Source organism: Vicugna pacos, chromosome X, assembly GCF_048564905.1.
Source record: "Vicugna pacos chromosome X, VicPac4, whole genome shotgun sequence".
Taxonomy (NCBI): domain Eukaryota; kingdom Metazoa; phylum Chordata; class Mammalia; order Artiodactyla; family Camelidae; genus Vicugna; species Vicugna pacos.
The window spans coordinates 5,292,858-5,318,921 of record NC_133023.1 but is presented as its reverse complement, the minus strand read 5'-3'; the positions used below and the strand labels follow the sequence as shown (position 1 = coordinate 5,318,921).

Here is a 26,064-nt window from a genome sequence, read left to right as displayed (position 1 = left end):
CACTTGACTGGGTGGGAAATTATACATGCACACACACACACACACATCCAAAGATTGACTTACTGCTTGATCGAGAGGGTTGTCTTTCTCAATAACTGGAGTGCTACGAGTACTCGCGTGGCGAGCAGTGTGGAGGTTCGGTATGACTGTGTGGTGGCTTATTTAAGCGGCCTGTTGTCTACCTGCAGAGCCAGCTAGGTACTCAGAGCGTACGTACGTGGTAACGCGGAGGGAAGGGAGCAACACCCGGAGTGGGATTTCGTAAAGTCCTGTGCAGTGAAGAAAGACGAATTGTCCCCCCTTGGTGTCGAGGTTCCCCAGCTTCAGCGAGGCTCAGAGTCACTTGGAAGACTTGTTAAAACACAGCTTGCCGTGCCCTGCAGGTCTGGGGTAAGACCCGGGATTTGTGTGTCTAAGAAGCTTCCGGTGATGGTCCCTGGTCCCCACTTTGAGAACCCCTGCTTTAGAGTTATCTAGGGCCTGGGGCTTCTCTCCAGTGCCTTCCTCTGCTTGATGACACAGGCCACGTTTTAGCATCGAAACTTGACATTCTCCGCCTCCTGGCCCCAGCGTTGTTCTTCTGACCAACCTTCCTCTGTTCAGGGTTACGTAACATTTATTAAGATTTAGCTTGTGAATCCTACCTAATAAAACTGAAAAAGGAGAGGAAGAAAAAGAAGATTTAGCTTGTGAAGTAGGCTTCCTCAGCAGGCATGTCATTGAGGACACAGTCGGTTTCAGTATGGCCGTTAGTCAAGGAGAGGACAGGAGTTGTGGTCGGCCGCCGTCTCTTTGAAAGATGGGTTTGGGCTCCAGCTTGTTGATGGGGAAAGATCCCATCACTGCTCCCTCTGACCCTAGGAGTTCAGGAAGTCTGGGTTCAGGAGGAAGACTCCATAATGGCCACTTCAGAGAGCAGCGGTCATTAGCAGTCAAGGTCCAGTTACGGAATGGTGGAGAGTGTAAAGTTGAGGGTCTGGACACAGGGCAGAAAGAGCACCGTAAGAATAGATTGGTTCCCCCGGTGGTGGGGGAGGGCGGGGGGCACCGATTCTGGACCTGGCCACGTCATCTCATTGTGCCTGTGTGCTGGTTATTTAAGCAGCCTGTTTCCACCGAAAGCTGAACTACTTGGTCTTACCAAGTCTACATTATGGTTAACACTTGTCTCCTTATGATGGAAACATATGCTGAAGATATAAGCACTTTATGTAAAACACAGGGGACTAGTCATCACTGGCAAGATGGAGAGACAGATGGGTTGTGAGCCCCGATGCTCTGACATATGCTGGGAGGTGACACGGAAGCCACAGTTAAGGAACAAACACTGATAGTGATTTTTTAAAGCAAATGGGAAAAAAAGCATGAATATACTGAGGCAGAGATTTCTCAGTTGGGCTGTAGGTTGGTATGGTTGAAACAACATAGCATATGATGTATTTTTAGTCACTGTTATGGGATGAATTAAGTCCCCCCAAATCCGTATGTTGATTCCTAACCCCCAGAACCTCAGAAAATTGACCTTATGCAGAAATAGAGTTGTTGGGGATATAATTAGTTAAGAGGAGGTCATACTTCAATGGGGTAAGCCCCTAACTCGATACGATGGGTATGCCTATAAAAGGGAAATTTGGCCACAGACAGACATGGATGTGAGGACACAGCTGGAAGGTATGTGGAGACTGGATTTGCTGCTGTTGTTCCTGAATTGAACTTGGGTCCTCACCCCTGCCCTGCGGCAAAGCTAATCTACTGATGTTGGGTTGGGATGAAGGACGGTACTGCGTTTAGTTTACGCACCTTCCCTCCCAATCCGTCCGTCACTTTGGCACCAGCCAAGGGGAACTGGCACCTCATGCTAAAGAGACCCGGACTTCTGATGGCTTCCAGGGAAGGGTTTGTAAAGGCATCATGTTGGGTGAGGGTTGCAGGGCACATGACTTTCTCCTGATTGATGGTGGAGAGGCAGCAGGGTGGTGTTTCTGGAATCTTAACCACCAACAAGTGTCAGATGGTTAGATACATCCCTTGAGGAGGAACTAGGACTCTGCTTTACCACTGAACTGTTGTTTAAGCTTCAGTACTGTTCTTCCTTGTCTGCTTTTCCTTTGTTCCTGCCTTCCCTCACTTCCCTAATTAGTTAACTCCTGTCTCTGCTCTTTAGAACTCAGAGAAGACCTGGGAGACTAAAACCTTTTTGTACAAACAAGAAATGGGGTACACGGAGGGGCTTTTGTACCCAGGAGGGCCCCACAGGGTCCTGCTTGGTTTCCGTCCCCCCTTTTCTTTGATACCCCTCAATTTTGATAGGCACAGGGGTGGGACAGGAAAGGGAATACAATTTTGGGTGGAGAGGTTAATCTTAAACTTGGCAGAGGAACTTGACTTTAGGGTGACTCAGTTTTACCATAAGCCAAAGAACTTCTGGAAGGTAAGAGAAAGGCATGGACCACATTCCCCCCAGAGCCTTCAGAGAGAGCGTGGCCCTGCTGAAACTTTGACCTCAGATCTCTAGCCTCCAGGACTGTGGGCCAGTAGTTTCTGTTGATTAAGCCGCCTAGTTTGTGGTACCGTATTACAGTGGTACTGGGAAACCTATTGTCATTGTATTTCATTTTGAATTTTAAATAATGTTAAGGAGAGTGTGGTACTGTGATTTATAAGAAATATATATTTGGTCACCTGAATGACCAAATATATATTTCTCATATGTATATTCTCTTTGTCCACAGTTCCTGGCTCACAGCTCTTGAAATGCTTGCAATTCCCTGTGATAGGAGTGATAAAAGTGTCTTTTGTGATATTAATGAGGTGACTTTTGGAGAGCCCCTGGATAACCTATGGATGGGGGCTGGCTGCTAGTCGAACCAACCACATGATTAAAGGGTTAGAACTTTCAACCTCATGGCAGATGCCCCTGGGAGGGGAGGGAGGGGAGCCACAGGTTGGATCCGTCGCCAGCAACCCGTGATTAATTACGCCTGTGTACTGAGGTCTCTATAAAAACCCCGAGGTCGGGGTCTGGAGAGCTTCTGGCTGGGTGGCTCTGTGGACTGCTGTGCTTGGAGAGAGCTCGGGAGCTGCCTGCCCTTTCCCCACGCACTGCCCTCTGCGTCTCTTCCATTTGGCTGTTCCTGAGTCACATCCTTTTATAGTAAATCAGGGATCCAGCAAGAAACATGTTTCTCTGAATTCTGTGAGTTGCTTTAACAAATTAATTGAACCCGAGGGAGGGTCATGGGAATCTCTGACCTGTGGCCAGTCAGTCAGAAGTACAAGTCACAACTGGGATTTGCAAGTGGTCTTTAAAGTCCAAGGATGGGATCGTTGGAACCTCCAGTCTGTAGTTTGTTGGTCAGAAGCCCAGGTGGTAACCTGGGATTGCCATTGGCATCTGAAGGCCAGGGGAGGCTCGTGTGACTGAGCCCTTAACCTGTGGGATTTGGTGCTACCTCGGGGTAGACGGTGTCAGAATTGAGTCACCCTGTTAGTGTGCAAGAATGACTTGATGGTGTGGGGAAGCCATTACCGCCTCCATCAACACACACGTTGGAATTGGGTCCAGGAACCCCAAAGAAATAGTATTTGGTGTTACTGGATTTTCATGTTCCCCAAACGGGGGTTATGGGTAATGGATTTCAGTTAGTGCAGCCCTGCAGTAAAGCACTGTGGCAATCCTGTGCTTTCCATAGACAGGGTGCCTTTAGAAGTACTCAAAAGAATAAGTTATTTCTAAGACTGATCTTATTCCCAAGCAACTGAAGATCATTTTCTTTACCATTAAATCAGAACTTAATGAGGGCTCTTAGAATTCCGCCGTCTCCACGGTTAATCACTCACTCGAGCCACGCAGGACTCCTGAGCTCTCCGCGAACTTCTTCTAAATTATTAAGTCCCTCTTTGTGTGCAGAGCACTGTTGTTAATGGGTTTTGCGTCTTGCCAGCTAGACAGCAGCCTTGACTTCAGATGATAACAGGGGTCTTCGTAACCATCTCTGTGACGATCTTGTAAAAATACTCTTCTTTGCATGTTGGAAAAGAAGAAATTAATTTTTCTAAGAGCCCACCATTTATGATGGAGAAATAGCCTGGGATTGTGAAGTAGGATCTTTTGATTCCATGTTAGGTGTGCTATCTATTAAAATGTTTTAATTTGAATCAGCAACTTGTTGCATAATTTCTAGGCTTCCTGTGCTCCATTGTCTGCATCTATAAAGACAGCATGTGAACATGAATCTCCATTAACTGTCGCAGTTCTAATGATCTAGGATTTTCCTCAGCATCCGCTGTTGCCAGGATTGCTCATGGCTGTCACGTGTTGTTCAGATCCATGGTAATGAATGACTGACGTGGTCAGAAAGTCCTAGGCGGGGTGGTTCTGAGGTCTGGTGCTCTCCCTGGGTGCTGACATCTTCCCTCCCGACCCGTCCGTCACTTTCCTTTCTCAGACGGTAGGGAGAGTTTTTCAGAAAGTTCCCCCTTTCATGTTCACTTCCAAGATGTGGGTTATCTGCGTCATTATCTTGGTCCCTCCTTGAGTATCACAAGGTCGAAGAACACCTATGTGGTCTTCCCTCTCAGTACTCAGACAGGGTGCGTCCTGTCTCGTGTCTTTCTCATCTGGCTTTGACCTTTTTCGCAGGCATTGTGAATGTTTTGGAGACAGTCATTAGAGGCTTTGGTTAATTACAGAATCAAATCTTAGCTGGCAGAAAGTCTGAAAGTTAGTAACTGCTCACTCCTTTGCTCTTTGATGGATTTGAGACGTTTGGGTAGGAATTCGAGGATGGAAAAGTTGACGAGACAGGGCGACATGTTACTGGGGCACTGTAACTTCTTTCCTTTGGAAAGTTCCTTGTATTCTAAGACAGTGACATGTCATTAAGCAGTTACGTTTGTCTTGTTCTCAGCAAGAGAATGGATTATATGACCCTCAAAGGTCTTCTCTGATGCATGATTATATGGTAGCATCTGAGTCAGGATTCTGCAGTTTACAAACACTTGGAGTGGATATTTGGAATCATGTTTTGAGTCCCTTGTCCTGGTTGTATTTAGAGAACAGGCTGGGTCCTAGTTAAATAGATCTTATACTTCCGCAAAGAAGGATTGACAGAAATGTCCAGTGATGCAAATGGCTTGCAGAAAGGGCCACTGTATTAGTAATGCTGCAGGAGATCTCAGAAATCTGGAATCCTCGTGGCTCATGTGACGAATTGTGGAGAGCCAGAATTCTAAGAGCCCTCAGTAAGTCTTGATATACTACTAATAAATCCATTTTCAATCAATTATGAATAAGAGCTTTGGTACACTACCCTTCCCAGGTAGGACAAGATTGAATCCCGTTGCAGCTCAGACATCTTGTGAGGTCATTGTTTCAGTAGCTGGCTGCATCCTTTGAGGTTCTGCTAAAATTTCTCGTAATTTTCTGTTTTGTTCGTGGATGAGATATCCTGCAATAAAAAATACAACAGCTGCAAGAACAACAACAATTAAGGAAAGAAAAGCCCTGGGAAGACTCCTAAACATCGCTAGTCATTTAAGTTGCTTAAAGTGGACTGCAGAGAGTTGTGCGTTTGTGGCACATGGCACCCCATCTTCCCAGAGAATCGTAGTAAAGGCTGCAATTAAGACTTGTGTAAAGTTATGTTTTTTTAAATTGCTTTTCTGCGTTGCTCTTGCATTTTTCTCTGCTTCGATCATGATTTTAATTCTTCTTGGGAACTTTGGCATGTTTTGTAAAAAAGAAAAAGTTTCTACTATTCCTTTCAGTTGTTCGGTACACGGCCCCACGCTAAAGTTGCTTTCAAAAGCGCAGATGAAAATAGCCGCCAATAACAAGTTGAAACATATCGGAACAATAATGTATTCTTTGGTGATTATGCTCAAAAGACAACGATTCTCTTAGTTTTAGGAAAAATGGATCAACCTGAAGTGAAATTGTAGTGCATCCTGAACTTGATTGAAAAAGGGCTTGTTGGAACTTGAAACGAGGAGCTGTGTGCTTGGGCTGAAATACCGACCTGCTCGCCAACTGTTTCATGTGTGTCCACCGTCCCTTCCGCCCGGGAAGGGCACACTTTCATGTGGCTCTCCCACCCTGCACCATGTGCTTAATTTATTCAGCACCCTCATCTGTTTTGAGAAGTCTGCCTCCTATCTACCACTTGCCATTATTGAAACTTAGCTTTTTCCAAAAGCCTTTCAGTAGAGAAAGCTCATTCCTGGTCCACTCTGGGGTGGGTGGGGGGCAGTGAAGGACATAGCATGGGGGAGTGAAGGACATAGTGTGGGGCAGGAGGAGGAGTGGGGCTGCCCTGCGGTGGCCACTATGGCCACAGCGGACCCCACTGCACACTCGGGAGCTGGGTTGTCTTGAAAGTTACCCTGAATGGGACAGGGGGTTGAACCTTTGTACCCCAGCATCAGCCAGTCATTGGATATAGTCTTCTTGCTAAAGAAACGTGGCCTTGGGTTAGCTCTCTGCAACCAAGTACAACTTCTAGGGGCAGGGGGCAGGAAGAGGGAGTTTGGGTGTGAACTGTCAGCTCTCACACTCTCAGTAGCCGGGACAGTGTGCATTTCAGTGATGGGGATCGGGCGGTACACGGCAGTATTCGCTACAATTACCCTTTTATTTTGTATAACAAAGTTCTCTGACTTCGGGGTTGATCCATTTCCAACCATTGGCACACCTTGGACCTGTCAGCCACCAGAACTCCAGTCTCTGACACTTTTTAAACGCCACTTTTCCACACTGAGCACAAATACCTACCGTTTGTGTGCTTTATTTACTTTCTGCAGCTGCTCTGTGTCATTCACCACAAGAGCTTCATTCCGTAACCCCTCGAAGTTCAGGCAGTCTGTTGCCCAGTGCTGAGCATGTGTGCCGCACTGTAAGAAACATTTGGGGCACCTCCTAGTCTACAGATTCCAGGGTCAGGTCTAGATCTCCTTGAGTCGGTCCCTGAAAACGTCCACGTCTAACAGATTTCCCAGCTGGCTGTTGAACCAGGAGGTTAGGAAGTCCTGTTACATTGGCCCTTCTTTTAATTTCCTGCCAAGTCCTGTCTAGAGCCCAGGATGCATCATTTTAATCTTTTTTCCCCCAAAAGTTTCAATTTCTTGCCTTTTTATAGCTAGAGAGTAGCCAAATTCTGACTAAATCCATCAACCTCTAATAGCTGCCTGGATGTCACGTCAGTGCTGGGAGGACTGATGGATAGTTCAGACATTCACCCGAGGCTGAGAATGACAGGTTTGTCATCACACCATTCCACAGGGGTGTGAGGTTTTCTCTGGTGGTACCCAGCGCTGACCTGACATCCAGGCAGCTGTTAGAACCTGATGGTGGTAGCGTACACAACCATGACCACGTTCACAGGCGTGAAGTGTTGACCTCTGTCACGACCGCTACTTGGCCAACAGTGGCTGTGGAGCATTCATCACAGTTGGGGTAAGACCCTGTGACTTCCAAGACAATCAGATGGTATGTCTCCACGTGGTGTGGTACCTCAGGACTTTAAGATTGTTGAGAGGCCATGTTCTAGATCCAGACAGGTGGATCCTGGTCATTAATCTTGTCTCCAGAACTCATCTCCCCTCTTATGTCCACCAGCCTTGTTTCCTGTGCTTTGTCTGTAATTACTGTGGTTTGCAGGTGTCGCTGGGATACCCAGGCTTGAGTTGGGGACCCTATATCCAAGGTTGGACAGTATGGGTGGTTGCCATGGAGACTGAGCTGATGCTGCATAATGGAGCACAGCATCCTTGTGTCAGAAAGTGCCACCTCTGCATTTGGACACCCACCCAAGGGACCACTGAGCTGCAGCCCCCAGCAGCTGACCAGAGTCCTCATGCCAATGGCTTTTGTGTGGTTCAGTTATAATAATCGTAGTGCAGAAGATTTGCCTTTGCCTCTGATGACGAAAACAAAATGTGCCTTTTCATGCTCAATTTTGAAGGCCTTTTAACATCTCATGTTTATGGGCAGGGACCTGATATGCCATTTACCCCATACTTTCGGGACCCTTTCTGTCTCTGTTCCTTATTCCATCCACTTCCTCCCCTGTGGCTGCTCCTCCTTTCCTCTTCCCAGTCTTGTCTTGGCTACTATCCCTTAGACGCAAACAAAATGGTTGGAAACAGAAACAGGTGTGGCCAACTCCCGTCACCCACCTGGAGACAGTCCTTCCAGCCCTCTGAAGCAGACGGTCATTCCTACACAGTGAACCCTGTACCTGTGCCCTACTGGCCTGGGCACTTTATTCCGTAAGCCTTTGTTCACCTTCCAGACAAGTATGCGTTGTGATTTGTGAGAGGTTCCGGGAATTGGGAGAATCCACACGATTCACAAGCAAAGTGAAAACTTGAGAGTGATGTCTGAGCATGCCTGTCTTTATAATCTGTCTTCACCAACACTTTTTCCTGTCCCTGCCATGAAGGAGGAGCTAGGGAGAGAGTGACATTTATACAGATGTTTCTTTCTTTTTCGTGTTTCCCGGGAACAACGCTGTGGTTGCTTAACTGACATATGTCCTCTATTGCTCATGCTTCCTTTATTCTGTAATACATGTCATTTACTAATTTTTAGTTATTGAATTTAATGCTCCCTCTAAACCTACCTATGTTTGAATGTATTTCTGCACAAGTCACTTACTCAGTCTTGACGTCTTCCAGGGCCTTATGTGATTTTGTGGAGAGTGCACAATTTACCAGAATTTTCTCCCGAAAATACAGATTTTAACACCAGATCTGGTTTAGTGAAAACATCCAAAGTCATAGCTGTGACGAGAATGAATTCAGGATGAGCACATCCTCTTGGAGGAGATTACAGTTGGGAGACTGTAGCTTGAAATGTGCTTGGAGAAGCCAGGACCTGTGCTTCTCTCAGGGGCCTCGTCATTCTGTTGGGACAGTAAGTAGCAAGACTTCTGTCCTGATATAGGGCTGTCCCACGTACAGAATTCATAAACATATTCCTTCTTGAAACTCATAGTAAAGTGTTAATAAAACGTTACGTTTTCCCACATGGCATAGTCTAGCTTGCTGTTCTATAAGTTTTCTTTCAGTGACTTTATCTACATCTATAAAAAGATAATTAGCATGATTCTTTCTTAAATAATTTGTACTCAATTCTGAAGACATGTTTTTGTTCAGTTTTTAATATTCTCACATGGAATCTCTCAGACGTTTACTCTGTAGGAAACCCAGTGATGAAGCTGTTTCCTACGAGCTCTGCCTAGCGAAGATGAAACGTTTGTTCAGCTCTGTCTGTTTCATTCTTTTCAGCTCCTCATGGTCTCACGATCAAAATTTAAATTCTTTTGTATGACTCCCTATTCAATTCACTTATTTATTCAGTCATATTTATTACGGTCACAGTGCTGAGTGGGAGATACAGACAGATTCTATCTTCAAGGAGGTCACAGGTGACAGGGAATAGGGACGGGGTGATAATTATTAAATAAAAACAAATACATGTAGATCTGGCGACTGTGCGAGAATGCTTTGGAAGAGAAATGCAGGGAGCCACATGAGCGCGCACAGCAGGGGAGCTGTTATCAGCAGGCCGTGGGGTTCAGGGAAGGCTTCCTGGAAGAAGTGGCATTTGCAGTGACCTGAAAAATGCAGGGGAGGTGACTTGCAGAGGGCACCAGTTGTGGGTGGAAGGACAGCACTTATAAAGGTTCTCATTCCCGGGCAAGCTGCCAGCTGTGAAGAAGTGAAGCAGAGAATGTGACCAGAGCCTACATTCCAGTGGCAGGGCCGGTCGGGAGGGCTGGGTGTCTGCACAGGTGGATTTGTGTGGCCACATACCATTTCCCTGTAGAATTCAGTTCGACGTGAGATATTTGTAGAGTCCAGAGGGAAGATTTAGGGGCGAGGTTAATGAAAAGGCTGTTTATTTTCTGAGGATGAACCACACATTTGAAAGAAATCTTACTCATAAACAGCAAATATAAACATATAGCTTTTCCACCCCCCTTTTACATAGAACTTGTTTTAGAGCAGTTTTAGATTCATAGCCAAATTGAACAGAAAATACAAAGTTTCCATAACCCTCTGCCCTCACACATGCACAGTCTCCCCCATTATCAGCGTCCCTTCCTAGTGGTCTGCTGTCTGCAGCATCCCTTCCTAATGGTCCATCGGCTGCAGCATCCCTTCCTAATGGTCCATCGGCTGCAGCATCCCTTCCTAATGGTCCATCGGCTGCAGCATCCCTTCCTAATGGTCCATCGGCTGCAGCATCCCTTCCTAATGGTCCATTGGCTGCAGCATCCCTTTCTAATGGTCCATTGGCTGCAGCATCCCTTCCTAGTGGTCCACTGTCTGCAGCATCCCTTCCTAATGGTCCATTGGCTGCAGCATCCCTTCCTAGTGGTCCACTGGCTGCACTGATGAACCTTCACTGACACGTGGTAATCACCCCATGTCCATTGTCTGCATCAGGTTTCACTCTTACACATTCTCTGGGTTTGGACAAGTATGTAATGACGTATCCACTATGACAGTTTCAGACAGAGTTGATTCACTGCCTTAAACATCCTCTGCTCTGCCTGTCCACCCCTCCCTCCCCACCACCACTGGTCCTTGTACTGTCTCCATAATTTTGCCTTTTCTAGAATGCCATAGAGTTGGAATCATACAATATGTAACCTTGGCTTCTTTCAGTTAGTAATATGCACTTAAGTTTCCTAAGAAATAATTTGGATGAATGTATGGTTGTGATGACTGAAATCAACTCTTTTATTCCACAATTCCAAAGTAATAGGAAAGTATTCTGGTTTAAAATGAACTCCTGAACTTTAATCCATGGCTTCATTTTAAAAATCTTTCATGTAACATGAAAACAATCATTGATTAAGAGTCACAGCTAATTATTTGTGGTTTCATAGGGTTGATTTGTAAAATTTAGGTCTGTTGTGGGTTTTCTGGACCAGTTTTAGGTCACATGTTCTGTCCTGCTGTTGGACACAACATGTTCATGTTCAATGTTGTGTTTCTGAAACTGCAGACTGGTTAGTCCTTGTGGCTGTTCCATACCATCACCTGCTTATTTTTTTTTTAAGTAAATTTGGAGTGTGGAGGGTATAGTTCAGTGGTTCAGAACATGTTTAGCATGCATGAGACCCTGGGTTCAATCCCCAGGTCCTCCATTAAAAAAAAAAAACAGTAAAATCTGTTCTAATTCTTTTTTTTTGCTTTTCAGATGGTTATATGTAGATAACTAATATTCATCTGTCTTTATCCTTCCCCTGTGGGTTGTCTTTGAGTGAAGTGTTTTCTTGAAGCTTTTGAAGAATTATTTTTCTTTAAGGAAAAAAATCAAAAGACTAGAAATGGAGAGATTTTGAAAACGTCATTGAAATAGTGTCTGGGTGCAGTTATTGAACTTATATAAACTCTTTGAAAGTTGGATTGACTGGCATTCATGTTTGATCTGGTTAAACCAATAAAACACAGGATGTAATCTTTCTATAATTACAAAAGTCCCGCTGTCTGATCCTACCTGGAGGTTACGATGATGATTCAAGAGGCAAACATCTTTCATGCCTAATGTACTTTGTCTCTTTATTTTGCTGGCGTTAAGCCAGAGCGAGACTTTATTGCACATACTATGTGTTTTATTTTTGTTGTCAAGTGACTTAACTGGTGAAGGCTATTGTCATCTGACCAAAAACTTCCCCCAGGCGAGATGTTGAAACGTACTGGATTCTTGTATTTTTCCATGGCTCTCCTGCTCAAAGAGCATTCCAGGTGAGCAACATAGGTGGATGGTGCAATGTATATGCACACCTGGCCGAAACACAGTGGCCGGAGTTAATCGAGGGTTTACAGACATCTTTGGGGCCAACAGGCCGGGTTCTTAGAAGTCCTTTGTAGAGACAAATCAGATTGCAGAGCAGAGATGCTGATTGACAAAAGCAAAAGCAGAGAAAGAACAGCTGAAAAACCTTGACGTTGGGGGGATTGTTTTAAAGAAAGTAGGAAAGCCCGACCTCAAAAAGGAAATAGAGACACATTTGGGAAAACGTGTGTGTGTGTGTGTAGAGAAAACTCCATGAGTAAATTCAAAGACAAATGATGCACTGGAAAAATTTTACAGCGCCAGTTACAGACCAAATGACTATGAAACGTGATTGGTACTAGTAATTGCTACAGTTGCTAGGAAAAGGGTTAACTATCCAAAATAGAGATGATAAAATGCATAGACAGTTCACTGGAAAGGAAGTACAGGTGGCCAATCAAAGACGGTTACAGCGCAGATACTACCATTGCCCCCCAGCACGCTGGCAAACGCAGGAAGACGGCCACCAGCCTGGGGAAAAAGCGTGACCCTCACCCCCACCCCCACCGCTCCTTTGAGCTGCACTGATAAGATTGAGCCGGTTGAGTGCCGCACAGAAGAGCTGGGAGATTTTCAGTCCGGGAATCCCCCCTACTCCTCAAAATATTGATAATGGCAAATGCAGTAACATCAATAACCACAATGGCCTTTTTTTTTTTTTTGACATCTAACTCTGTGCCAAACATTTTCCTAAATACTTTACGTGGATTATCTTTTTAATCTTCCCAAGCAAGCTCTAGCATACTATCTTCAGTAATAAAACCAGAAACGATTACAATCATAATCATCTCACAAGCCTGCTTGCTGTTGTCCCAAAGATTTCTTTCTAAGGACAGCTTTTCATTTTATGATTGATGGGAAGTTTTGCTTAAAATGAAATTGCTTCGGTTGTGGAAATGCAATGGTATTAATTCCCAGTAAAATGTATAAACAGCAGACCGGCTTCGTGGGTATTGGTTTCTCCATGGTGTGGAGGGTGTCTGAGCAGGACGGGGAGCTCTGTGATTCAGGGTGGGGTGGACAGGAGCGTTTGCACCTGCTGGGTCACCGAAGGCAGGCTTCGCTGGATTCGTTGCGTTTTTGCTGTTGAGGTTTGGCCATTTTATCTACCAAGGGAACAAAAGACAGTTACCCAAGGTGTGCCTTGTACAGAGCTGCTCACAGCTCCCATCCTCTGTTTTTCTTTTTAACTCCCTGACATTTACTAAAAAAAAAAAAAAAAAGATTTCCAATGATAAGTCAAAATCCACTGTAAGCTGCTTTCTACATATTTAGCCAGTCTCCTCTCCTCCTCCCCACCCCAGCTCGTGCACTGGATGTGCTGTGTCCTGAGCTTACAGTGTTCAGGGTGGTCTGGACCAATTCCTGCTCTCCTTCCATGATTATAAATCTAGACCTGCCTTCGAAGCCCACGGTCACTCTCGCCCATTGTGTCCCTCGCTGTCCCTCGTTGTGGTGCTGACGGTTGAGTTAACCAGTAGCTCCGGGATGTGCACATTTCCGTCGCCTTCTTTGACTCCCAGTTTCTTAGTGTAAAGTGGGTGCACGAAGCTTGTGTCGTATGTGGGATGATTGTGGGGTGAGTGTGTCAGACACCACAGCAAGTGCCTGCTACCTAGATGTGGTCAGTCATACAACCTTTGGATGTTGATTGGTAATAATCTTGTCAAAGGCATACGAGCCCATTAGTCATATTTTTGTTGACCACTCTTGTGGGACAGTCCACAGTTGCCACACCTGCTTTTGCCGACCCAGTCAGCCTGGCGTGGCCTTTGCTGGAGGCCATCTCTGTGACAACCAGGAGCTGGTCCTGATGCTAGTGTGAAACTTTCAAGCAAAAAGGAAGCAGGGAAGCCTGTCACCTGGACCACACTCTATTTCAGGACCTAAGACTCAGATCAAAGAAAATATATATATCCTGTGGGAGGAGGGGGTACGGTGCATCTCTCAGGAGCAGTGCAGCAGAGGGGGACCTCCAGAGCTCCTGGCCATCGTCCAGGGAGAGAAAGACCTGGAAGTGAAAAGGTGGAAGCTGCCCCAGAGCAAGGAGCAGGCCCCTCTGACCTGACTCAAGGAGGCACAAGGTCCTTAGACTGTGACCTTAGTGAAAAAGCTCTTCAGGAGCTGGCCCTTGTGACTTTTGTGTATGTGATTTATGTATCAATTAACTTCTTACAGGAATACTTTTAAGCAGATATATTGTAGGTTGAACATTCTTTTTCCTTAACTGCAAACAAAGCTGCTGATATTCTTAAAACTGAAAGTTTATGTTAGCCACTATATGTAAAAATAGATTTTAAAAAGTTTCTTGTATATAGCACAGGGAACTATGCTCAGAATCTTGTAATTGCCTTTAATGGAAAAAAAATATGAAAACAAATACAGGTATGTATATGCAAGACTGGGGCATTGTACTATATCCAGAAATTGACACAATGTAACTGACTACTTCAATTAAAAAAAAAAAAGGAAATGTAGGTGTTCAAACATGGGAAACGGACTACTTTATCTCATACTCAACCTCAAACTTCAAAAAAACAGGAGGCTACAACATTTAATTATGGGGTGACGGTTTCTACTATCTCGACTAACCACCCCGTCCTTGCACAGTCTGATGTAATACATGACAGCCCACCCATCACCAAAGTTTTAGTCATGGGGCGACAAGTTTCATGCAGAAATTCAGTACTTGGCTAATGAGTCATAGCCCTCGTACGTGGTACATGTTGACTAACTGTCAAGCTGTGCTAAATGGTCTGCATATATTCTCCCACTTTGTTATCCCACTGACCCCATGCAGGAGATAGTGTCATTATGTTTACAGACGGATGAACTGAGGCACAGGGCTGCTGAGTCCCTTGTCCAGAGTCACACATCCAGGGAAAGGGAAAGAGAAGCCTTTCCCATGGGATCTGACTTCCAGCCTCAAACTCTTCCATTAGAAGCACATTTTCTATTTTAGGAACAAAGACATATCAGGATGGCAAAATCAACCTTTCCTTAATGCAAATATTTTAAAATTATGTTCATACACATGGGGGTATATAGTTTTCAAATAGAAAATTGAGTCGATATATTTCTCTTTCTTTTTGCAGAACAATGGTTCCCTGGTTTGGTGCCAGAATCACAAGCAATGTTCTAAGGTATGTTCCCTACAACTGTCAGTATTTTAAAAATCTTTTAATTTTGGAGCAACTATAGAGTCACAGGAAGTTGCAAAGTTAGTACAGAGAAATCACATGCACTCTTCACCCCGTTCCCAGCAGGGGTTACACTTTATGTATTTGTGGAACAGTATCAAAAGCAAAGATTGAGATTGGTATAATGTATGTAGATAGTTCTGTGAGGTTTTACCACATGTGTAGGTTCAGTTCGTGTAACCAGCACTGCAGTCAGGCTACATGTATCATTATTTCCATACCCTCCCTTGTTTCTCTCCTTATTCTGTAATTTTTTTAATTAAAAATTTTCTAAGGAGAAAACATCTTCTGGTTAGACTAGAAGGTTTAGTGCAGTCTGCTTACACGTGAGTTATTTTGTATGTTTATTTTGTTTGTGTGTAGGAATTGCTGGTTAAATAATTTGATTCTTTAAGCAGTTTCTTTTCCATTTTGACTATTTCTTGTTGCATATGCATGCTCTAAAGTAGTCACTATATTTATTCGTATACTTAATAGCATAAATTTCTTACCTCAGTCCCCAAACACCAAAACACTTAAAAAGTGTGTGTGTGTGTGTGTGTGTGTAGCTCTAGTCCGAAGTAGGTTTTATATTCAGATTATATAAGTGAATAAAGTTTAAACTTGCTATGAATATTGGAGCACTTGGGGATCTTAACGGTGTCTGATGAGATTCCCTTCATGGATATTTCTATTGAACTGAAAATTGAAGCATTCCTTTATTTTACAACCAAAATTTCATCAGAGTGTTCATACACAATATATGAAATAGCATATGTATGAAGGACCTTATTTTGAAAGATCTTTCACATTATCTCAAAGTAGATAATTGTAGAAAAAACGTTCTTCAACCTAGAACTTTATCGCAGTGATACATTCTGACATTTATGCATGTGTTGTGTCATTTAATCCACATGACTGTTACTAAAAACAGAACAGAATTATTATGTGAATGTGAAATAACTTGGTGAAAATAAGTTTTGCTCAGTTCTGGCTCTTTAGATCCTGGGCAGAGACAAAATGTCTGGTTTATGATCCTTTTGCTCTTTTTATATAATATAGGCGTTTGCTCTGATAAGGCATTTTCTGGTATCTGTTACATTGTTCATCTGATGTTTGGGTAATTTATTTGGGTCATCGCTGCAGGAAAGGACACATATATGTGTATGTAGGACTATAAGGCTGACTAAATTTCATGAGTAGTGTTTCTGTGCAGTTTAGTTAGTTGGATGTTACATGGATGGTAATTTGTTGTATCAGTGTTACTTGTCATAAGCATCCCTTTGTCCTGGCCCAGCAAGAAATTAACTAATCCTGTTTTGCGCACTTGAAATGTGAATGGAAAGAGGTTCATTGGAACTGCTTTTATAGAATATCCTAATTAAAGGAAATTGCAGCTCTAGGGAATACAGATTGTGAAACCGTATTTTATAATTGAATGATCCAGGCTGACATGAGAGACTGAATTTCACAAGAAAAGGAATCAATTCCTTTTGCCTGAAAGCAAAAGTGAATCAATAAGTCACAGCTAACTGCAAGAGAGACTCTGGAATATTTTACAAAACTGACATAAATTTAAAGGTTGTCTTTAGCCTGGGTCTTCGGGAATGAATCTTACATGTTAATCACAGTTTATCTCCTTTGGACATTATCCATACTGGATATATTTGTAGGTAATTCGAGTTTGTATTTGCTTGGAGATTTGTGAAGCTTTTTTTGCAGGCTTTTCCTTCTTGATCTTTAGGTTAATCGGGTGAGTGGTGAGCGATGGTAACTCCATTTTACAGATGGGGAAATTCAGGCACATACACATTTGACACTGGTCCTGGAGTCACTCAGCAGACTGCTGGAGGTGAACTCCAGTTTAGAATGACGCCCCCTACGCTGTGTTGTAGAGAGATCAACAACTTGGAAAATCAGTGAGAAGACTGCGTCAGTGAAGTGAAAAAACAAACCATCAAATCAAGAAGCAATGTTGATGATACAGTTTTCTGAATGTATGTTAAAGTGCATGTTTTCTGAATATATGTTACATAGCATTTTATAGGACTTTTTAATTAGCCTTGGTGAAGTTTGCAAAGCCCATCACCTTCAGAATCCTCCAGAATAGAGTCTCTTCTTCCCATCTGACTGCCTCCCATGTCCAGTCTGCCATCATCTCTTGCCTGGACCAATCCAGGAGCATCCTCTTGGGTCTCTCAGCTTCAACTCTACCCATGGGGGTGCTGGCAAGACCCTTTGAACACATTAGCTGATTCCTGCTGCGATCCGCCTCACATCTTTTAATATCTTCCCGTCTTTCTCAGTCTGAGGCATCGGTCCTGTCTTGTCCGCCTGTGCTCCATGTCCACTTTTCTCCTTGTCTCTGCCCTGTCAAGGCTGCTTTTTCCTCTACCCAGAAGGCGCCTTCCGCAGAGTTGTCCTGCTCACCGCCACTCCCCCCACCCGTTCACGTCTCAGCACAGTTGTCACCTCAGCCTTGCCTTCCCAGATCCCCCTCCCACCCTCTTACATGCGTCATCATCCCCATGACCCCCCGCACAACATTACTGACTTAGTCCTTTATCTCTGAGAGTCTGCCTCCTTCACCAGAAAGCGAGCTCCCGGGGGCACCGACTTCGTACTCCTTGTTCATTGCGGTCTCTTCAGAGTGTAGAACGCTGTTTGGCACAGAGTAGTTGCCAACAGCTGTTTGTAAATGAATCCATGAGTGAAACGTGTTCATTACATTTTTTTCTCCCCCCAAAGGACGTCATGACCCTAGTACCTTCAGGAAGAAAGTTACGATCCATTTCGTGTCTGTGCCTCTTAACACGATGATGTATGATGAATTAGGAAAATCAACGCCTTTCTCCTGTAGTGAAGGCAGCACTGTGAAGTCAGGGGCTTAGATGACGGAGGGCAGCGACTTCCTGCCCAGCATCCCTTTAGGCCAGTGCTTCTTAACCTGGGGCCATGCTGTTCCCAAGGGGGACACTGAGCAACGGCAGGAGGCATTTTTGGTTGTCACTGTCAGTGGTGGGAACCTACTAGCATCTCACGGGTGGAGGTCGGGGTGGTGACAAAAAACTCCAATGCACAGGACACCCTCACGGTGAAGAGTTTTCTGGCTCCAAGTTCACCGGGGCCGAGGGAGGCTGAGAAACCCTGATCTGTGCATTTTGAGAGTTAGAAAAGAATTTAAGAACACAGTCCTAAGTCTCAGTAGTTTTGCTTTATTATATGAAGGAAAACAAACATACAGTTTATTGAGCATGTGGTATGCACCAAACACCTTTCAAGAAACTCTATATGTAAGGAACCCTAGTTCTCATCATATACAATTTCTGTAAAAGACCAGATAGTAAGTATTTTCATATTTGTAGCCCATTAAGTCTCTGTGGCAACTCCTCAAGTCGTCCACTGTAGCGTGAAGTCAGTGATGGATAATACGTAAACCAAGGAATGTGCCTGTGGTCCAATAAAACTTTATTCATGGACACTGAAATTTGAATTGCATAGAATTTCACATCATGACATTTCATTACTTTTCCCCAACCAGTTAAAAATGTAAGAACTGTTCTCCGCTCACTGGTGATGCAGAAACAGGTGCTGGGCTGGATTGCCCATTTGCCATGGTTTGCCAATCTCTCTTCTGTGCCTTGCATTTACATATGCAAGACCAAACGAAAACAAAACAGTAAAATTGGGTCGGTCTCTCAATATAAAGGCATGTCTTGATGTAGTCAAACTAAAAAATGGGTAGCTTCTAAGATCATGTACGGAACGTTGGTGGTCAGCACGCGAGGATTTGTTGAACGAATGAATGGTAAACAATAGAAGGAAAATGTCGAGCATGTCACAATTAATTTTTGAAAGTTCAGTATTAAAATGTGATTATTAAAGCCAGAAAAAATTGTAAAAGACTTCCAAGTGGGCAGGTGAGAGATGACTGGATGGACTCTGTGTGGCGCTCTTCCAGGTCACTTCCATTGTCCGTCATCTTTGAGCTGTTCTCTTTCTCTGTAAATGGTAGAAGGCTGATGATAATGCAGACGATTCTTGTCCATGGAAATGCAGATGACTGTGTCCCATGGAATGCAATTGATGCAGACCCCGTGAATAGACCGCTTTGCATCTGTTTGTAACTGCATCCTAGCATTCCTTCTCGTGTGCGAACATATTTGTATTTGGGTTTCCTCTCTGAACCGAATGTAACTTACTACTGGTTCTTGCAGTATTTCACAAGTTAAACCAAATCTTTGGCACTTCTTCATTCTAGATTTGCATGAGAGTCACGCATTTACTGAATAGAGATGTGTCTCCTTTGACCTTGCGCTCAGTTACCTTTTTGCACCTGCACCTAAGAGTGGCACTCCTGGTGACACCCACCCATGTCTGCGGAGCACGTGTGCTCATCCTTCTCCTTTGGGACGTTGTAACTCACTTGACTGTTGTTTCCCAATTAGTTGTGAGGATTTGTGTTGAAAAGCAGTAATTCAGGGCTCAGTCTTGGAGCAGTGGCATGCTGCTTTGATCTCAGTGGGAGTGCAGTTCTTGTAAGGGCTGTAACTCCAAATTCTTAGTCATTTTCCAGGTTGTTTTTAGAGCCACATTTAGAGGTGAGGAAGATAGGTTTTGTTTGCGTGAACATCTGGACGGCTTCATTTGACTTCTGTGAAATGTATTGGATAAAGGTCAAACCTCTGGAACGTAACCGAATGTGACTGTTGAAGGTTTTTGTTTTGTATTAGATGCTCTCTGTGATTTATGTGGTAATGACTGTAAACCCACAGAGCCCCGAGAAAACAGATCTTAAGGAAGAAAATGAGAACTCTGGCACACGTGGAAATGCGCTAGGTCTAAATGCCTAAAAACCAAAGTTGAGGTCTTTATTTCTTTGCAATAATAATAAACAACAGATTGAAATTTCAGATGTTTTATATACTTTAAGACACTTAAAGCCTATTGTAATACTTACTGCATTAAATCTCTATTGTAATACTTAATATTCACAGTTTTCCCTGACTTTGTATTATCATCTTCAAGGGCAGGGTTGATCTATAATGAGAATCTCTTGTCCAGCGTTATTGATATCTTTTGGGAGTTACTGCCAACTAAAAATTGGCACTTGACATCTGCCTCTACAAGGATTAAATCACGAGCTGCTGCAGCCGCTGACCTCAGACACCCCCTGAAAGGAGTTCAGGGCGGAGATGAGGAACGAGGCGCTCTGTGCTCTGGGAAAAACTGGCTGGACAGGCCTTCAGATAGTTAGATATTTTGAGAAGATTTTGTGAGCCCAGATTCCTGCATCTTCTCATATGTAGAAAAGCACTAAAATCATTCATGGTGACATCTCCTCGCGAGTAGCCGCAAGCCTCTGCCTCAGTGTGTGTTTTGCTGCATGTAACCCCCTTCACTGAAACCACATATAATAGTGACATTCCCCTGTACCTACCTCTCTGGAGCAGTTCCTCAGAGCTCTCTGAGTGCTGTCTCCCAGGCTCTAGTCCTCATTTTGCTCCAAGTAAAACTTAACTCAGAAGTCTCACGGTGTGTGTCCTTTTTCAGTCGACATGACCAATTATTTCATAGGCAGCGCACCCCTGACAGTGATGGCCAAGAGAAGGTGTAGCTTTGTACCACCGGAAGAGTACAGAACTTCTCACATGTTATCATTAATTCCCTTTATTTTGGATGCCAGTGTTACTATTTCTGTAAGTAAAGATCGTCACATTATTTCTAAGCAAGTGGGACGTGATAATCTGGAAAGAGAAGAGAGGAATATTCTATTTCCTTAAGCCAGTGGTGGACTTGCAGTTTGTATGGGATGCATATGAAAAGAAATGTTTGGGTGTGTAGGAGTTTGGCTCATGTTCTTTTGGAAAAGCCCTTTATGCGTGCAGCGTTGTGACAGCATGTTGAGTAAGCATTATTGAGTGTGTATGTGTTGGACTGTCCTGTAACATGCCAGGAAAAGCTTTACTGTAACTACCCCAAGGACCATTAGGCGCTTTAGTGCTGACCCAGAGATGGAGTCTCTCCTCAGGCACACCTGAGCCCTTGGATTTCCCAGTCGCCGTGCGGTTGAAAAATCAAATAATCGGCAAGTTCGAGTTAGGGCTGGATGTGCAGCTTCATTCTCAGGACACCATCCAGTGTCGCTGTCAGGGAGCATTCAAGCAAATGTCATCTCTCAGGTAAAGGCAGACGTGGCAAAAAAAAAGGACGTGAGAGTATGTGAAACAGAAAAACCGAAAGAACCTGTCCATGGGGCAGCTACATACACACCTTGTTTCAGAACTTCCTTCCTTCAGTGGTAAGTGCTGGGATTCAGAGGAAGGCGAGCCATTGACTGTACCCAGGAGAGGTCTGCGGCGCCTCCTTCCGGCCCCAGCCTGGGGGACGCGGGCGCTCGGCTCTAATTGGAGCCTCCAGCCTGAATTTTGCTTTCCCTCGCTCTGTCATTCTTATGGTTTTTTTTTTTTGCCTTCACGCTGGGAACTTTTATCAGACATATTAGCGTGCTTTGGGGCGATCATTAGCCTGCAGTCACTGGAACATTGCAGGGTTTTCTAGCCTAGAAACTAGGCTGTGTGCTGAAATAACACACAGAACTTCCTGCCAGGCTCACAGCACAGTCAGCAATTCAGGAAAAGAACAGATGCGTATTTGGATTTAAATCCAACACGTGACATGTGAACAGCCCCACGTGCTTTTGATTTTCCGTAGCAATTTTTACGGCTGTGAAAGTCTTCCACCTGCTGTAAACTTCAAAGCAAAGCCACGCGGAGGAGAGAACGCACCTCCGTGGAAGTCCTTAGCCTCACCTCTTCCCGGTGATCTATCCTCCCATCTCATGAAAGAACATGGAAACGGAATGTCTTAAGTGTGGTTCGCGACAGAGGAAGGATTCCTGAAAGCCGGCTTTAGAAAGGGAATCTGTTTCGAACATGTGAAAAACGTCTCCGTCAGGACATGTTCCATGCTGATTGTGGGCTGACAGATGTGTTGATGTTGTCGTGCATTCATCAGAAGGCACACGGAGGCGCTCCGACTGTTTGAAGATGCTGGCTTCGATCTGGCGACCAGCAAAGAGCACCAGTGCTGACTGCGGAAGAGGAGGGTTATGTTCTAGAAAGGAGACCACATTGGATTTTAGTAGCTGGGAGGGAGAATTTGTGGGCACTGAATATGTCACTGGGCTGGGTTGCCCGCCCTCCTCCAAGCATGGTCCCTGTCAAAATAGTCTCGACCGAAGGGAAGACGCTCCCTTGAATTGACGGGGTCACCATTTGCTTTTCTCTCCCTGTGATTCTGACTGCATCCTGTTGGCAGTCCTTGACATGAGGGTCAACTTGTCCTGCCTACTCACACACAGGAATTCCTCTTGGGAGCCTGATTTGTGTTGGGACATAGTCTGTCTTAGAAACATTATTTCTGTTTTTAAGAGAGCAGTTACTATAGGAACAGGAATCCAGGTATTCATTTCAACTTGGCTTTTTATTAACTGGGGGCACTGGGAGGTAGTCTTGCTACCTAATTTGCCTGAAGGAGGAATACAGGCTAATTATTGGGAAAATTAATTCTCCTTTCTTACAGGAGTTCTCAATTTCCTCTCTTTGATGTAGAAGAACTTCCCTCACCCTGTAAACAAACATGTTAAACTACCTTAGTATGTTTGTTTTGCAACTGTTTGGGGTGAGAGAACTTTCTTGTACGACTCATTGCTCAAAGCACGATGTTCTTTGGGTCATGTTGTGACTGAGCCAAACTTGGGTCCGCGCGCCCACGCAGTAGTCTCCCGACCCTGGGCTGTGGTGAAGGAAAGTGCAGCCTTTACTGAAGGTGTGACAGAGGAGCCTGGGTGGCTCATGCTCAAAAGACTTGACTCCCCGAGGCCTTTCAGGGAAAGGATTTTAAAGACAACGTGAGGGAGGGGTTGCAGGGGGCCCTGATCAGCTCATGGACATTCTTCTGGTTGGCTGGTGGTGAGGCCATCAGGAGCTGACATCACCAACCTTCTGGTTCGAGCTGGTCTGGGGACGGGCTTGTGGTCAGCATCAGTTAACTCCTCCCACCTGGTGGGGTTTCACTGTCTGCAAAACAGATGAAGGGTGTGGCTCAGGGTATGATCAATAGCCCTTGAGGACGTACCGAAGTCCTTGACTTTGTTTAACAGCCAAACTATCACTGTTTTGTCTTGTTTGACTGTTCCTTTATTTCTGCCTTTTCTCACTTCTGAAATTAAATTTGCTTTTTGAAACTCAGGGAAGGCCTAGAAGGCTAAAATATTTCTACAGACAAGAGGCAGGCAGAGGACATGGGGCTGCGGGGTAGGGGGGTGCAGTCTGTCCCTGGAAGGCCCCATAGCGTGCTGCCGGGTTACAGTGCAAAGTGTGTGTGAGAGTGTTTCGTGGCTAAGCCAGGCATTTGCTCTAAACTCTTTTTCAACCTAAAATTACCATTGCTGTGCTGTCTGGGCTAGACCATTGTGTGTGTAGCTTCTGTGTTCCCCTAGGAAGGAAGAGAAAGTGACTTTTCCTGAGGAGGATCCTTGTCACGTCTTCCCTTCACACTCCTTGACACAAGTCTAGGCAGAGAGGGGATGGCGTTTTTATTCAGTCATTCTCAGTAGGGCCTTCAGTTCTCAACAGTGGATGTCAGAGCTGACAGCAGTTCTTGTAGCTGTGAAATGACAGTGATGTGCCGACAAGTCACTGAACCCCTAGTCCCTGCCAAGGACTCATATCAACACCCCATAACCTCGTGGTACAAGAGGTGCCAGAGGGAAGCAGGAGTTACACATGCCTCGTGGATAGATGGTCTCCAGAAGCTCTTCGAGCCATGCCTTGATTACAGGACTGATGTGTGTCCCTTCACCATCTCACAGTCGTCCTTGGCATGTACTGAACCCCATTTGCTGCAGTGCAGCTCGTGTGATATTCTCAGAAACCATCTCACAACCCAGTCAGCCTGAGGAACTTGCTGAGAACATCGATCTGTTACTCTGTGCCGCCTTCAGGAGAAAACGTGGGAAGACGTTCATCGTGTGCATCTATTCAGTACTCAATATACTTCCCTCAGCAACTGGTAGATGTTTTAGCCTGGAGCCGCTGGGACCATACAGTCTTCCCCTTAGAACTGGCCGTTACAAAGCTAGAAGATAAATAAAATCTCGTGCTTTACCAGGGTTACTGAGATTGATCCCATGTACTTTGGGAACCAGCTTTGTACCTGACTCCAGTTTTTATTTGTTTTATCTCGTTTTTCTCACCCATGTGAGATTTGCTTTCTGGCTGTATCCTATGGGCCTCTGTAAATCGTGTTGAATCCTTTTAAGGGTGAGAAGGGCTGTAGATAAATCCATAAACTAGTAAGTAACTTGAGGAGTGCCGTACTGGGGCTGAGACTTGCCTGGCGCGCTGTTGAGCTTCCTGAACCACTTTATACACAGTGTCATGGTGAGCTGAGGTGAGGGGACGAGACGGCTGTATTCCTCCCGAAGCTCCTTCAGCTGGGCCGTGATGACGGGGGGCTCTGTCCTTGGAAAGGAGTGACAGTGGCCACTTGTCAGCTAGGTGATGGCTGTGACTGGGCAAAAGAAACAAGAAAATGCAGCTTAAATGGTGAAACCAGGGGGTGCAGGAGGGACGTGTCCTGATGGGAAATGAGGTAAGTGGAACAAAGGTGAAAAGCTTTTGTTTGTGTCGCCTTTTGGAGCCAAAGGGGTTTGGCCCTGTCTTCACAGATCTTAAGTCATAAATAGCAGAGGTCAGAGGATAGTCTTTAAAACCACACAATAAAGAAAGAACTTCTCTCAACTGGGTCTTTTCAGAGGACAGCTACCAATGTGGGTGAGTTCATTTTCCATTTGTGTGGGGGAAGGAATGACTCAAAGTGGGCACTTTGTGAACGTCTTTCCTTCTCTGTCTCTCTCGCTTGCTCTCTCTCTCTCTCTCTTTTTTTTTTTTTTACCATTTTAAAAATTGAAGTGTAGTTAATTTACAATGTTGAGTTAGTTTCAGATGTACAGCAAAGTGATTCAGTTATTCATGTATTCTTTTTCTGATTCTTTTCCATTATAGTTTCTTTTCTTAAAAAAATTTGGGGGGGAGAGGAAGCATTAGGTTTATTTATTTACTTAATAGATTTGAACCCAGGACCTCATGCATGGAAAGTATCTGCTCTACCCCTGAACTATAGCCTCCCCCCTGCATCATAGTTTATTATAAGATGTTGAATGTAGTTCCCTGCGCTATACCGTATGCCCTTGTTACCTCTTTTATGTATAGTAATTTGTACCTGTTAATCTCCAACCTCCTAATTTATTGCTCCCTGTCCTTTCTTCCTGGTTACCGTAAGTTTATTTTCTGTCTGTGAGTCTGTTTCTGTTTTGTAAAAAAGTTCATTTGTCTTTCTTTCCTTTCCTTTCTTTATCTTTCTTTCTTTCTCCCCCTCTCTTCCTTCCTTCCTCCTTTTTCTTTCTTCCTTTCTCTCTCTCCCACCTTCCCTCTCTCCCTCCCTTTTATTAGTAGTAGTAAGTGTTGACGTTGCTCTCTGTGAAGGACCTTCCCAGTCTGCCTTAGGTTACTGGAGTCCGTATGGAAAATTTTAGACATAGAGAAGCACCTGCGGGTGAAGTGTGCATTTCACCTCCTGTAACCACAGCGGAAACTCCACTCCAGCGGCGCAATGGGCATCTCTACGTGCTTTTTGTTGTACCCATAGCTCAGTTGCCTTCCATGTGCATATTCATGTTAGAAGACAGGTTGCAGGGAAGGCCAGGTCGACCAGGAGACATTTGCTGGTGGTTAGCGAAGTGGGATCCCGTGCCATTGCCTTAGTAAACGGCACGCACTTTAAGTAATCATGAGTGACTGATTCTGCACCCTGTTCCACGTGGGACAGTGTTTACAACACAACCTGTGGAAGTTCCTGGGGCCAGGCGGACCTTGCACCGTGCAAGCAGAGGTCACTTTAAGCGTTCGGCCGCCCGCCGATGTGACCAGTTGAGCCTGTGGCAGACTTTCTCATGTTCCTCGACGGGGG

General features: G+C 44.7%; 1 protein-coding gene across 2 annotated transcripts in view; it reads left to right on the top strand.

Moving 5' to 3' along the window:
- ANOS1 (anosmin 1) overlaps positions 1-26,064 on the top strand; it is a 163,057-nt gene that overhangs the window by 17,882 nt on the left and 119,111 nt on the right. For both annotated transcript variants that reach the window (XR_012067469.1, XM_072956008.1), the window contains exon 2: positions 14,947-14,994. Coding sequence is in view for 1 of the 2 variants with exons in the window: in XM_072956008.1 (XP_072812109.1) it covers positions 14,947-14,994 (48 nt within the window). In the remaining variant the exon portion in view is untranslated. The remainder of the gene's footprint in view (positions 1-14,946; positions 14,995-26,064) is intronic.